General features: G+C 44.8%; 1 protein-coding gene across 2 annotated transcripts in view; it reads left to right on the forward strand.

Moving 5' to 3' along the window:
- Nucleotides 1-3,969: 3,969 nt before the first annotated feature.
- Nucleotides 3,970-14,213, forward strand: part of LOC129698561 (cyclin-dependent kinase 2-like) — a 42,681-nt gene continuing 32,437 nt past the window's right edge. For both annotated transcript variants that reach the window (XM_055637640.1, XM_055637641.1), the window contains exons 1-2: nucleotides 3,970-4,124; nucleotides 13,002-13,079. In XM_055637640.1, the coding sequence (XP_055493615.1) occupies nucleotides 4,009-4,124; nucleotides 13,002-13,079 (194 nt within the window). In that variant the 5' untranslated portion in view covers nucleotides 3,970-4,008. The remainder of the gene's footprint in view (nucleotides 4,125-13,001; nucleotides 13,080-14,213) is intronic.

Genomic DNA, 14,213 nt, shown 5'->3' on the forward strand with positions numbered 1-14,213 from the left:
GGAAACACTTTTTCTCACAGAGTGGTGAGTCTGTGGAATTCACTGCCTCAGAGGGCAGTGGAGGCAGGTTCTCTGGATGCTTTCAAGGGAGAGCTAGATAGGGCTCTTAAAAATAGCAGTCGGGGGATATGGGGAGAAGGCAAGAACGGGGTACTGATTGGAGATAATCAGCCATGATCACATTGAATGGCGGTGCTGGCTCGAAGGGCCGAATGGCCTACTCCTGCATCGATTGTTTATTGTCTATTGAAACATCACCTATTCCTTCGCTCCATAGATGCTGCCCCACCCGCTGAGTTTCTCTAGCTTTTTTCCAGCATCTGCAGTTCCTTCTTAAATAGATTTGGCTTAATATTTTATCTTGTAGACTGGAATAGAGTGGACTATTAAAATGTATAAAGCTGATCTGAATAATTGTGAAAACAAATATTGACAGAACATTTGCAGTTAGTCTTGGTACAAATATTGTTTTCTGATTTGTTCCACTGTCATTTGGCTTGTAAATTGCCAAAGAGCTCCATGTAGAAAAAAAAAGTTGTATCTTTAAATTAGTCAAGAAATGTTTCTAAATTATTCTGCACCAAACAACTTGTGCACTTCAACTTTAAAGTAAAAATTTGTGAGGGTGTTTGGGATAAAATATTGATATTAAATGTTTAAATTTAGAGCAAAGTCCTGCATGTGTGAATGCCTAATTAGAATGCATTTCACAGCCATCTGGTGGTAGCCGCATGCAATGTTGTGCAGATACGGATCCAAATGTATTTGAATATAATTCCATATTTTGTTATGGTTCATGCTGCCGTTATCCATGATTGCGTTTCCAAACATCATAATACTGTATGATTAGAAGTTTTTTCATCCCAAAACTTAAATTTATATCATCATTCTAATAACAGGAAAAAAGAGGAAAAGGGAACAAAATGATGATTAGTTTTTTTTCCCTTGGACAATTTATTTTTAATTATTGAGTAGATATGAGGAGAATCTGTAAGAACGGAGTTCATACAGGAGACTCGATGGGATTGGGATAGTTTAGGTGTCCGATGGTTTTTAGTTAACATTTAAATTTAACCAAGGGAGGAATAATGGTGCAGCGGTAGAGTTACTGCCTTACATTGCTGGAGACCCGGGTTCGATCCTGAGTACGGGTGCTCCTTATACTGACTTAATATGTTCTTCATAATCACATTACAAGTACTGGAATGATCAATACAGCCAAATAGCAGTTTACAAACATCAATCAAGCAATTGTCAAATCACAACAGTATAATCGGTAAGCATGATGAACTGGACCCTGTCGTGACCCGTGTTCACAAACTGCCTCTCGGACACGCAGTTGATTCAGGCAGGCCACTCGAATGCTCGCTGCCTGGACCCTTGAAGAAGGGTCTCGAACCGAAAAACGTCACCCATTCCTTCTCTCCAGAGATGCTGCCTGTCCCACTGAGTTACTCCAGCATTTTGTATTTATCTTCTTTTCAACGGCTATTGCGGCCAGGCCCAGGAGCAAACTGGCAGTGAGAATCCTCCACCAGCCACTGTCCCTCTCCTTTCTGTACCAGTTGACCAAATATCAAGAGTGACTCGACAAAGGTTTCAATATTTTACAAATCAAAATCTTATTGGTTACTGTAAATAATGCATTGCTAGTTAGAATCACGGTTAGAAGTAGTGGAGAGATCTAAGCTGCCAATCTAAGCTGGGAACTGCAGATGCTGCGGTTTCACAAAAAAGTGGAGAAACTCTCTGGGAGCTCTATGAGCGAAGGAAATAGGCAACGTCTCGGAGCCGAAACCCTTCTTCAGACTGATCGGGGGCACAAGAAAGGGAAAAGGAGGAGTGGCCAGAAGGCTGGAGGGTGGGAGGAGACAGCAGGGGAGCTGAGGAAGGGGAGGAGACAGCAAGGACTAACAGAATTGGGAGAATTCGATGTTCATGCCCCCGGGGTGCAGACTCCCCAAACGGAATATGAGGTGATGTTCCTCCAATTTCCGGTGCTGCTCGCTGTGGCCATGGAGGAGACCCAGGACAGAGAGTTCGGAGAGAGGAGTGGGAGGGGGAGTTACAGAATAGTGAGCCACCGGGATAGCTTGGATATGCGGACCGAGCGGAGGTGTTCGGCGAAAGATCGCCCAACCTCCGCTTGGTCTCACCGATATAGATCTGCTGACAGGTAGAGCATCTCTAGAGAGAAGAGATGCAGGTAAACCTCTGTCGCACCTGGAACGATTGCTTGGGTCCTTTCCGGAGTCGAGGGGGGAGGTAAAGGGACAAGTGGTCATCTCTTGCGGTTCAAGGGAAAAAGGACCTTGGACCGAGAGGGAAGGGAAGAATTGACAAGGGAGTTATGGAGGGAGCGGTCTTTGCGGAAGGCAGATATGGGGGGAGATGGGAAGATGCGGCGAGTGGTGGGGTCACGTTGGAGGGTGGCGAAACTGACGGAGGATTACTTTTTGTATGTGACGGCTGGTGGGGTGAAAGGTGAGGACTAGGGGGACTCGGCCCTTGTTGCGAGTGCGGGGATGGGGAGAGAGAGCAGTGTTGCGGGGTATGGAAGAGACCCTGGTGCGAGCCTCATTTATGGTGGAGGAGGGGAACCCCCGTTCCCTGAATAGTGAGGACATTTCAGATGTCCTGGTGTGGAACGCCTCATCCGTGGAGCAGATGCGGCGTAGACGGAGGAATTGGGAGTAGGGGATGGAGTCCTTACAGGAAGCAGGGTGGGAAGAAGTGTAGTCCAGATAGCCATGGGAGTCAGTGGGTTTATAGTGTATGTCGGTCGGTAAGCTGCCAATTAGCGGTTTCAAACAGTGTGGATTTTCTCTGGGTGCTCTGGATTCCTCCCATATTGTGAGCCAGTTTGGGCACCCTATCTGAGGATGTGCTGGCTCTGGAGAGGGTCCAGAGGAGGTTTACAAGAATGATTCCGGGAACGAGTGGGTTAACATATGATGAGCGTTTGATGGCACTGGGCCTGTACTAGCTGGAGTTTAGAAGGCTGAGAGAGGACTTCATTGAAACAAACAGAATAGTGAAAGGCTGTGGATGTGGTGAAGACGTTTCCACGGAAGATAGACACAAAGCTGGAGTAACTCAGCGGGACAGGTAGCATCTCAGGAGAGAAGGAATGGGCCCTTCGAGACCCTTCTTCAATCCCTTTCCATTAGTGGGAAAGTCTAGGACTAGAGGTCACAGCCTCAGAAATAAAGGACCTTCCTTTAGGAAGGAGATGAGGAGGAATAGTCAGAGGGTGGTGAATCTGTGGAATTCTTTGCCACAGAAGGCTGTGGAGGCCAAGTCAATGGATATTTTTAAGGCAGAGATTCTTGATGAGTGCCAGTGTCAGAGGTTATGGGGAGAAGGCGGGAGAATGGGGTTAGGAGGAAGAGATAGATCAGCCATGATTGAATGGTGGAGTAGACTTGATGGGCCGAATGGCCCAATTCTGCCATCACTTATAACCATAGTCCAAAGATGTGCGGATTTGTGGATGAATCGGCCCCTAGTGTACAGGACGTAGAACAAGTGAATCTTGGATAGGGCTTTGTATCTTCCACGCTGTATCTCCAAAAGTAAACTGTTTCCAAGTATGTAGACAGATTGATGGAAGGGGGGGGGGGGGTGGAAGCACAGGTGTTGGGGAGGGAGGGAGGGGGACAGGTGGGCGCGCGGGGGAGGAGGATGGTTGGACGCGTGCGCGGGGAGGGGGTTGGGGACGTGAGGGGGGGGGGGGGGGGTGAAGGCGCGCGGGGGGTTGAGGGAACGCGAGGGGGTGGGGGTGGGCGCGCGGTGAGACGACGGTTGGGCGCGCGGGAGGTTGAGCGGGGACGCGCGGAGGAGAGTTAGGCGCGCGCTGGGGGGAGAGGGACGGTTGGATGCGTGCGCGGGAGGGAGGGAGGGGGGGTGGGGTGGGGCGGGGAGGCGCGCGGGGGAATTGAGGGGACGCGGGGGGGGGGGGCGGGGCGGGGCGCGCGGCGCGGCTGTCAACAGGGGCGGGAGGACGCCATGGACAACTTCCAGAAGGTGGAGAAGATCGGAGAGGGCACCTACGGTGTGGTCTACAAGGCTATGAATAAAGTGACGGGAGAGATGGTGGCTCTGAAAAAGATAAGACTGGACGCGTAAGTCAATGCCAGGGCCCGCAAGGTTTACTGGCCTTTCAAGGGACGACACAAAGCGCCAGAGTTACTCCAGCACTTTGTGTCACTGATGGTTCCCTGGTGGCTTAAGAGTTTCGTGCTAATCCTCTGAAACTCTGCATTTGGAAACAATAAGGAGCAAGTACATATTCTCCCTGAAGTCGCCTATAAGCAGGACATTCTCATTTTATGCCTGCACTCATTCTCCCAGAATGGTATCAACGTGACATTCACGGAAATTGATCATTAAAAAAAAATCCAATGTCTCCATCCCGACGCTTGCATTAAAAAAAAGAACATAAACAACGTAACTTTTGACAAGTATCAAACGCCAGTTGCTTGACTATGAAAATCGTACAGACATTTTCCTCTGCAACATGATCTGGATCAGTTGGGAAGGTTGTGCCAAGGAATGGCACGTTGAATTTAACACTGAGAAGTGAGAGATATTACACTTTGATATGTCAAACCAGATCAGGAGTTGCACAGTTAAATGGTAGAGCCCTGGAAAGTATAGTAGATTGGAGCTGGGAGCAGGCAAATGGGACAAGCCCAGTATGTCAACTTGGTCGGCATGGACAAGATGCGCCGAAGGGGATAATTCCATTCTGTATAGATCAATGAGTCTATCGTCCTTTCGGTACATGGTTCGATACAATAGAACTTTATTTATCGCAGGAGGAGAACCGATCTGCCAACAGTCATAAATACACAAAATACATGAAACATGAAATTAAAGTGACGAGTGGAAAGGCTTGGGGGATGTGCAAAGATTGGGGAGGGGGGGGGGGGGGGGGGAGGAGAGTAGGCCTTAGTCTACCCCCCACCCCCTCCCCGATAGAAGGGGAAGGAGTTGTAAAGTTTGATAGCCTTTACAACTCCTTTAGGTTCCCTGAAAGTGATAAGGTCTAATGGACATAGTGAAGAAAGCATTTGCCATGTATGCCATTATTGGGAATGGTATTGAGTACAAAAGTTGGGAAATTATTATACAGCTGTAAAACACATTGGTGAGAGCTCGTGAGGAGTACTGTGTGTAGTTCCGGTCACCCAGCTAAAGGAAGAGTCACTCAGCTATACGGGACATAAACATGCCTTTTTGCTCACCTTGTACATGCCAGCCAACTTGGCTAGTCCCATTTGCCTACACTTGATCCATCAACATCGAAATCCTTCCTATCCATGTATCTGTTCTAATTTTTTTTTGAAAGTTGTAATTGTATCTGCATCTATAGCTTCCCCTGGCAGTTCATTCCAGATAAGGACGACCCTCTGAGTGCAAAAGGTGTCCCCGGGTCCCCTCTTAAATCGCCGTCTTCTCAGCTTAAGTGTATACACATGAATTTTAGAATCCTCTACTGGGAAAGAGTGTAAGCATTCACTTTATTGGTGCACTTCGTGATCTTATACACCTCAATAAAGTCATCTCTCAGCCTCCTATGCTCCAAAAGAAAAAAAGCCATGGCCTATCCACCTCTCACTATAACTTAAGTACAGGTAACATCCTGGTGAATTTCTCCTGCACCGTTTCCAAATTAATGACATCCTTTCTATGCTGAGCGATCAGAACACAATATTCTCACCAACAGCTTGTACAGCTGCATCATGATGTTTCAACTTTTGTACATAATACCCTTCTCAATGAAGGCAAGTATGGCAAATGCCTACTTCACCAAATCGTCCACCTGAATCTTCACCTTCAGTCATTCATGCATCCTGTTGTAAACAAATATTATTTCTTGCTATACCGTCATTTTATAGGCCAATTTAGTGAAAATGGTATTTAAACCACAGTAAATCCTAATTTTTAAGGACCTCTTTTTAACGGATTTCGGTCATAGCGGACTGACCTTCCGACGTTCACTGCCAGGCAGAGCTTCCGACCTTTGCCACTACTCCAGCCAATCCTGCCACCATAGCCGCTATGGCTACCACTGCAGTTTCCACCACTACCTCTGCGCTAGCACCATCACCTACGCCACTACCATCACTGCTGCAGTCGCCACACCCATCACCACTACCTCCACCACCGCCGCCACCAGCATTACCACCATCACTGCCACTGCTGCCCCTTAGCTGCATTCCGGCCGCCACCAATGACTGCGTGGATCCTTGCCTCTCTCCCGGCCATCAACTCACCTGAATTCCAGGTCCAGTTCCAGACCAAGAGTCTGAAGAAGTGTCTGGAACCAAGACGGGAGACGCCTTGTTCTCCAGAGATACTGCCTGACTCGCTGATATACTCCAGCACTTTATGCCCTTTTTTGTATTAACCAGGAACTGTAGTTGTTTGATCGGTCTGAAGAAGGGTCTTGACCCGATTCCTTCTCTCCAGAGATGCTACCTGCCCCGCTGAGTTACTCCAGCATTTTATGTCTATATCTTCGATTTAAACCAGCATCTGCAGTTCTTTCCTACATACTGTAGTTGTTTGTTTCTGCTAGTTACACAATTACTCGGTTATACGGACAATTGTCAAAAACGGACACCTTCTTCTCCCCTTTGGTCCGTTATAACGATGGTTTATTGTATTTATTTTTCTCTTGACACAATCTTACTTTTCCTCTTTATTGCCCTTTATGATAATTGATTTGATTCCTAAATCGTTAGCCTTGCTTGTTTCATTCCTTCTTTTGATCCTTGTGTTCCTATAGTTATGAATTATGATTTTGGTTCAGTAATAAGGCAGATGAAATACATAGGTGTGCAAATTTGAAAGACTAAATGATTTTATGCTGCTTTAAAAAAACTGTTTATGGTCCTTTGCCATCTGGTGGTTCACCTCTACCAAGTGCAGGGGAGAGAAAAGGGGATAGAGGAGGCATCCCCGGGCGCGTGCTCAGTGCCTGTGCTGCGCAGCTGACAGACGTCTGGACTGACATCTTCAACCTGTCACTTGCCCAAGCAGTTGTCCCCACTTGCCTTAAAGCCACCTCCATCGTGCCAGTGCCAAAACACTCCACTGCGGCAAGCCTCAACGACTTCCGCCCAGTTGCACTTACCCCCATCATCACCAAGTGCTTCGAGAGGCTGGTCCTGGCACACCTCAAAAGCTGCCTACCCCCCACACTGGATCCCTATCAGTTTGCCTACTGCAAGAACAGGAGTACGGAGGATGCCATCTCAACGGCACTTCACTCCGCCCTCTCCCACCTTGACAACAGAGACACTTATGTAAGAATGCTGTTCATCGATTACAGCTCAGCATTCAACACCATTATTCCATCAAAGCTGATCACCAAACTCGGTAACCTGGGCATCGACCCCTCCCTCTGCAACTGGATACTGGACTTTCTAACCAACAGACCCCAGTCTGTGAGGTTAGACAAGCACACCTCTTCAACCCTCACCCTGAACACCGGCGTTCCTCAGGGCTGTGTGCTGAGCCCCCTCCTCTACTCCCTCTTCACCTATGACTGCACACCTGTACATGGTACTAACACCATCATCAAGTATGCAGATGATACAACGGTGATTGGCCTCATCAGCAACAACGATGAGCTGGCCTACAGGGAGGAGGTCCAGCACTTAGCAGCATGGTGCGCTGACAACAACCTGGCCCTTAACTCCAAGAAGACCAAGGAGCTCATTGTAGACTTCAGGAAGTCCAGAGGTGGCACGCACACCCCCATCCACATTAACGGGACGGAGGTGGAACGTGTCTCTAGCTTCAGGTTCCTGGGAGTCAACGTCTCCGATGACCTCTCTTGGACCCACAATACCTCTACTCTGATCAAGAAGGCTCATCAGCGTCTCTTCTTCCTGAGGAGACTGAAGAAGGTCCATCTGTCTCCTCAGATCCTGGTGAACTTCTACCGCTGCACCATCGAGAGCATCCTTACCAACTGCATCACAGTATGGTATGGCAACTGCTCTGTCTCCGACCGGAAGGCACTGCAGAGGGTGGTGAAAATTGCCCAACGCATCACCGGTTCCACGCTCCCCTCCATTGAGTCTGTCCAAAGCAAGCGCTGTCTGCGGAGGGCGCTCAGCATCGCCAAGGACTGCTCTCACCCCAACCATGGACTGTTTACCCTCCTACCATCCGGGAGGCGCTACAGGTCTCTCCGTTGTCGAACCAGCAGGTCGAGGAACAGCTTCTTTCCGGCGGCTGTCACTCTACTAAACAACGTACCTCGGTGACTGCCAATTACCCCCCCCCCCCCCCGGACACTTATTATTTATTTTTTATTCAAATCGTTTGCTATGTCGCTCTTCAAGGGAGATGCTAAATGCATTTTGTTGTCTCTGTACTGTACACTGACAATGACAATTAAAATTGAATCTGAATCTGAATCTGAATCTAAGTATTCCCTGTTTGCTATAATCAGCAGACAGAAAAAATAAATAGATCTCATTGTTTCCATCACAGGAAACAGACTATTGACCGACATCCTCTACAAATCTACTGACTCCCATTGCTGTCTTGACTACACTTCTTCCCACCCTGCTTCCTGTAAAGTCTCTATCCCCTACTCCCAGTTCCTCCGTCTATGCCGCATCTGTGCGCAGGATGAGGTGTTCTATGCCATGTCCTCATTCTTTAGGAAATAGGGGTTCCCCTCTTCCATTATAGATGAAGCTCTCACTCTATATCACGCAGCTTTGCTCTTGCTTTTCCACCCCCCATTCGCAACAAGGACAGAGTCCCCCTTGTCCTCTCCTTCCACCCCATCAGCCGTCGCATACAGCATATAATCGAACACTTTCACCACCTCCAAGGGGATCCCACTACTGGCCACATCTTCCCATCTACACCCCTTTCTGCTCTCCGCAGAGACCGTTCTATCCGAAACTCCCTGGTCAACTCGTTCATTCCCACCCAAACCACCTCCTTCCCAGGTACTTTCCCCTGCAACCGCAGAGGGTGCAACACCTATCCCTTTACCTCCCCCCTTGATCCCATTCAAGGATCCAAACAGTCTTTCCAGGTGAGGCAGAGGTTCACTTGAAAGTAAGCATGCAGGTACAGCAGGCAGTGAAGAAAGCGAATGGCATGTTGGCCTTCATAACAAGAGGAGTAGAGTATAGGAGCAAAGAGGTTCTTCTGCAGTTGTATAGGGCCCTAGTGAGACCACACCTTGAGTATTGTGTGCAGTTTTGGTCCCCTAATTTGAGGAAGGACATTCTAGCTATTGAGGGAGTGCAGCATAGGTTTACAAGGTTAATTTCCGGGAGGGCGGGACTGTCATATGCTGAAAGAATGGAGCGCTGGAGTTGTATACTCTTGAGTTTAGAAGGATGAGAGGGGATCTTATTGAAACATATAAGATTATCAAGGGTTTGGACACGCTAGAGGCAGGAAACATGTTCCCGATGTTGGGGAAGTCCAGAACCAGGGGCCACAGTTTAAGAATAAGGAGTAAGCCATTTAAAACGGAGACGAGGAAACACTTCTTCACAGGGAGTTGTGAGTCTGTGGAATTCTCTGCCTCAGAACACGGTGAAGGCCTGGATACTTTCAAGAGAGAGCTAGATAGGGAGTCAGAGGATATGGGGAGAAGGCAGGAACAGGGTACGGATTTGGGATGATCAGCCATGATCATGTTGAATGGCGGTGCTGGCTCGAAGGACCGAATGGCCTACTCCTGCACCTATTGTCTATTGTCTATTGTCCTCCAACCTCATCTACTGCATCCGCTGTTCCAGTTGTCAACTTCTCTCCATCGGCGAGACCAAGCACAGGCTCGGCGATCGTTTCGCTGAACACCTCTGCTCAGTCCGTCTTAACTTACCTGAACTCCCGGTGACTCAGCACTTCAACTCCCCCTCCCATTTCCAATCTGACCTTTCTGTCCTGGGCCTCCCCCATTGTCATAGTGAGGCCCAGTGCAAATTGGAGGTACATCACCTCATATTTTGCTTGGGTAGCTTAAACTCCAGCGGAATGAACATTGACCTCTAACTTCAGATAGCCCTTGCTTTCACTCTCTATCCCCTCCCCCTTCACAGTTCTCCCACTAGTCTTTCTATCTCCGACTACATTCTATCTTTGTCCCACCCGACTTCATTCTATCTTTGTCCCAACAGTCTGAAGAAAGGTCTCGACCCGAAACGTCACCCATTCCTTCTCTCCAGAGATGCTGCCTGACCCGCTGAATTACTCCAGCATGTTGTGTCTATCTTAGAAAAATAAATATCAATGAGTAACTTTGATATGATATATTTTCTACCTTTTAAATATTGGCATTTAAAATGCTCTTTTTAAATAATTTGGATATGTGAATCTACATATTTAGTCTATAGATTTATGTGTTCTCAGACGCTAAAATAATCCTTTTTTAATATATTTGAGGTTTTTCCTGGTAAATACAATTTTTTAAAACATTAAAAAATTTGAGAACTTTCAGTATTATTTACATGAACTTTTATAAATTCTTACCCATGATCTCTTTAGCATTATCGAGATGTAATTAAACTGTCATGCACTGGGGTATTGCATAACATCAGTTTTGGAATTCCTGGGTGTTTGGCCTGCACTGCACGGGAGCCTTTGTGTGCGAAATAGCTGCGTCACCTTATTTTACAAACAGCTACAAGTATTGCTATTGGACCGTATAATAAAAATGCAAAGTAAAAATAATAACCTATTATATGAACTTTAAAATAAAAAATAAATGTCATTTATTCCCACAGCCTAATTCTACTTCAGCTAAAGAGTGTATGTATTTGCACTTGATTTTTATTCAGACAATGCCATTATTTCAGGCATGCAGAAGTAGCAAGAAAATCTTTTTTCAAATGTAGCAAGGATATGGGGATGATTAGAAGGAAAAAGAGAAATCTTACGGATAACTCCAATAAGAATGACTATTTTGTATCAATCTTCACAAAGGAAAATAAAATCAATGTCAGAGTAAGGAAAGAACAGGCAAATAACTTTAGAGGATATAAATAAAGAGGAACTACTTAAAAGGGTAGCACTGCATGAAATAAAAACAATGGTAGAATTAAAAGAGGTTCTTGGGTGCAGTCTTTCAATCTGTTGATAATGCGGATACTGCTAAAAGACTGGAGGATTGAAAATGTTATTCTGTTTTTAAAAAGACAGAGAAATAAACCCAGTAATTATAGAGGTGTAAACCTGATGTTTTGGGAACATTTCTGGAGACTACAACTACTTTTCATTCAAAATAAAACATGGATTAGTTAATTACAACTTACAGATTTTTATTGAGGCTAATATTGTATGACATGCTTGATTCAATTCTCCGGTGAAATAATCAAGGGTATTAAAGTAGTATAATTGATACCTTGTATAAACACATTCCCAAATAATTCAAAGCGTACCCTATAATGTTGGCAATGGTAGAACTGAGCCCAAGGAATGCAACAAGCATTAGCCATGGCAGCATTGATACACTTTGCTGCAGAACAGAAAGCAGTATATGGTAAATAGGTGTCCTTGAGACTCTTGAAAGGCGCCCATAAATAAAATGTATTATTATTATTATTAAATGGATGTTTTTCAGATTAGTGGCAGGCATTTGCTTGTTAATAACACAAATCTAATAATTGTAGCCTACTTCAGAAGGCCATGGACTGATGATCTAAATCAATTGAAGGCAGAGCAGAGTGGTGAAATATAAACCAAATTTTTTGTGAATTGTTTGTTCTGAACAAAAATGTAATAACCTTTCAGTTAAATTAAATTATTTTATTCTGATAATGCGGTGTCACAGGTAGATAGGATGGTAAAGAATGTTTTTGGTACATTGGCCTTCATCATTGAATATGAATGTTGGGACATTATGTTACAGTTGTACAAGATATTTGTGAGGCTGCATTTGAAGTTTTGGTCACACTGCTAGAGAAAAGATGCCATTCGGCTGGAAAGAATGCAGAGAAGATTTATGAGGATGTTGCCAGGACTGAGCCATAAGAAGAAGTTGGGCAGGCTAGAACTTTATTCCTTAGAGCTTAGGAGGCTGACGGTGATCTTATGGAGTTACAAAACCAAGAGAAGAATCAAGTAGCATCAAGAATTAGAGGATTTAGGTTTACTGCAGGAGAAGAAAGCTTTACTAGGAATTTAAGGGGCTACCTTTTCACTCGATACTATAACAGCATTTAAAAGACACTTAGACAGGTACATGGATGGGGGAAGACGGCTGTGGGAGACGTCTGATCAGGAGGTCCGGGCCGCTGAGGAGGAGGATTTTCACTGTCGGGGATCGGCGTTGGCGTTCCACTAGCCCGGCGTGAGGGCCTGAACATCGGGCCACCCGGGGCGGCGACTGCGGGTGCTCGGAAGGCCCCGACCACGGATGAACATCTGGGAAGATCGGAGGGGAGGCTGGCTGGACAATGGTGCCTTCCTCACCTTGGTGCCACTGTGTTATGTTGCGTCGTGGACTTTCTGTGTTTGTGCTTTTTTTTTTTTTTCTATTTTATTTTTTTAATATGTTTTAATATTTATTATTTATTTATTTTTATGATACTGACTGTAAAGGGAAATTCATTTCGTTGTCTCTAATTGAGACAATGACAATAAATTTGAATTCAATACAATACCATACAATGGGAAGGGTTTAGAGGGATATGGACGAACAAATGGAATTAGTTTAGATGAGGCATTAGATAGTCAAGATGGGCTGAAGGACCTGTTTCCTTGTTGTATTACTCTATGTGGATGAGAATCGGTTTTCCTCGCTATATTTGGAGAGCTCCTGTTAAGAATAATTTTTGCAATGATTAATTATTTTAGGAATCAGGATAATTAGCTTGTTTGATAGTTGGGAGAATTCAATGGGAAAATCCTGAAGATAGAATTGAAAAAGAAAGAAAGGTTATTGCATAAGACCAAGGTGTGAAAGTAAATGTAAAATATATATAAATGTTCATTATTCTTAAATATAGAGAAATGGAAGGAGTGCCCAGTACTGCTATTCGAGAAATATCATTGTTAAAAGAATTAAATCATCGAAATATTGTGAGGTAAGAAAAATATTTTTGATTGGGTGAGAAAATGATTAACTTATTATGATTTTTAATTATTCTCCATCTTAAGTAAATGATGTTGTTTCCTTCATAGAGTTTATTAGTATTGCAGCACCCTTTATTGCTGCTGTTCAAACATAAGAATGTAATAGATATTTACCATATCCACGGTTCGGGAACAGACAAGTATTGTTAGTTGGGTTTGAAAGCAGTACTCATGAATAATAGGCATTCAAAATGATCTATAGTTATGGTAAGCATAAAGTAGGAATGCACTATTTTATACATGTGGTAATCTGAGGCAACATTTCCGCCAAACAGTGTTTTTCCTTGAAGTGGTTTTAAGTTTCTCTTATTATGGAAGATATCAAAACCATTTGGCTACTTACTGAAAGACACCAAACACAATGGAAGAACAAAGGCTTGTGCCCTACATAGTTCTTCTAATATATTTAAACTTTCTTTCAGCTCTTCTTGGCTCTTTTTATTTCTTGGCTTTGACTAAGATCAATACTTATGTGTACTTGCTGCCTCTGTTCTTTAACAGCTCATGCATGTTACCGGCCACGTTTTCATTTTATTAGAATCTTAACTAATTAAGACTAATTCTATTTTGTCACACCCTTTACATTAGAGTCATAGAGAAATACAGCATAGAAACAGGCCTGTTAGGCCACCAACTCCAACAATAATCCAATCAATTCCATTCTCTGCACATTCTATTGCCAGATTCTATTACTAACCTACACACTCGGGGCAATTTATAGGGGCCAATTATCCTACTGACCTGCACACCTTTGAGATGTGTACAAATGCAAGCCTGAACCTATTTGTAGATCATAAATCAGAGATATTAGCCACTTAGCAACTTAACTGGTGAATTCTGAAGCCTTCTCTTATTATATTAACAAACATTTTAGTCTGAAGAAGGGTTTCGGCCCGAAACGTTGCCTATTTCCTTCGCTCCAGAGATGCTGCTGCACCCGCTGATTTTCTCCAGCATTTTTGTGTACCTTCGATTTTCCAGCATCTGCAGTTCCTTCTTAAACATTTTAGTTTAGTTTAGTTTAGAGATACAGTGCGGAAACAGGCCCTTCAGCCCACTGAGTCCACACCGACCAGTGATCCCCG

This window comes from Leucoraja erinacea, chromosome 7 (assembly GCF_028641065.1).
Source record: "Leucoraja erinacea ecotype New England chromosome 7, Leri_hhj_1, whole genome shotgun sequence".
Classification (NCBI taxonomy): domain Eukaryota; kingdom Metazoa; phylum Chordata; class Chondrichthyes; order Rajiformes; family Rajidae; genus Leucoraja; species Leucoraja erinaceus.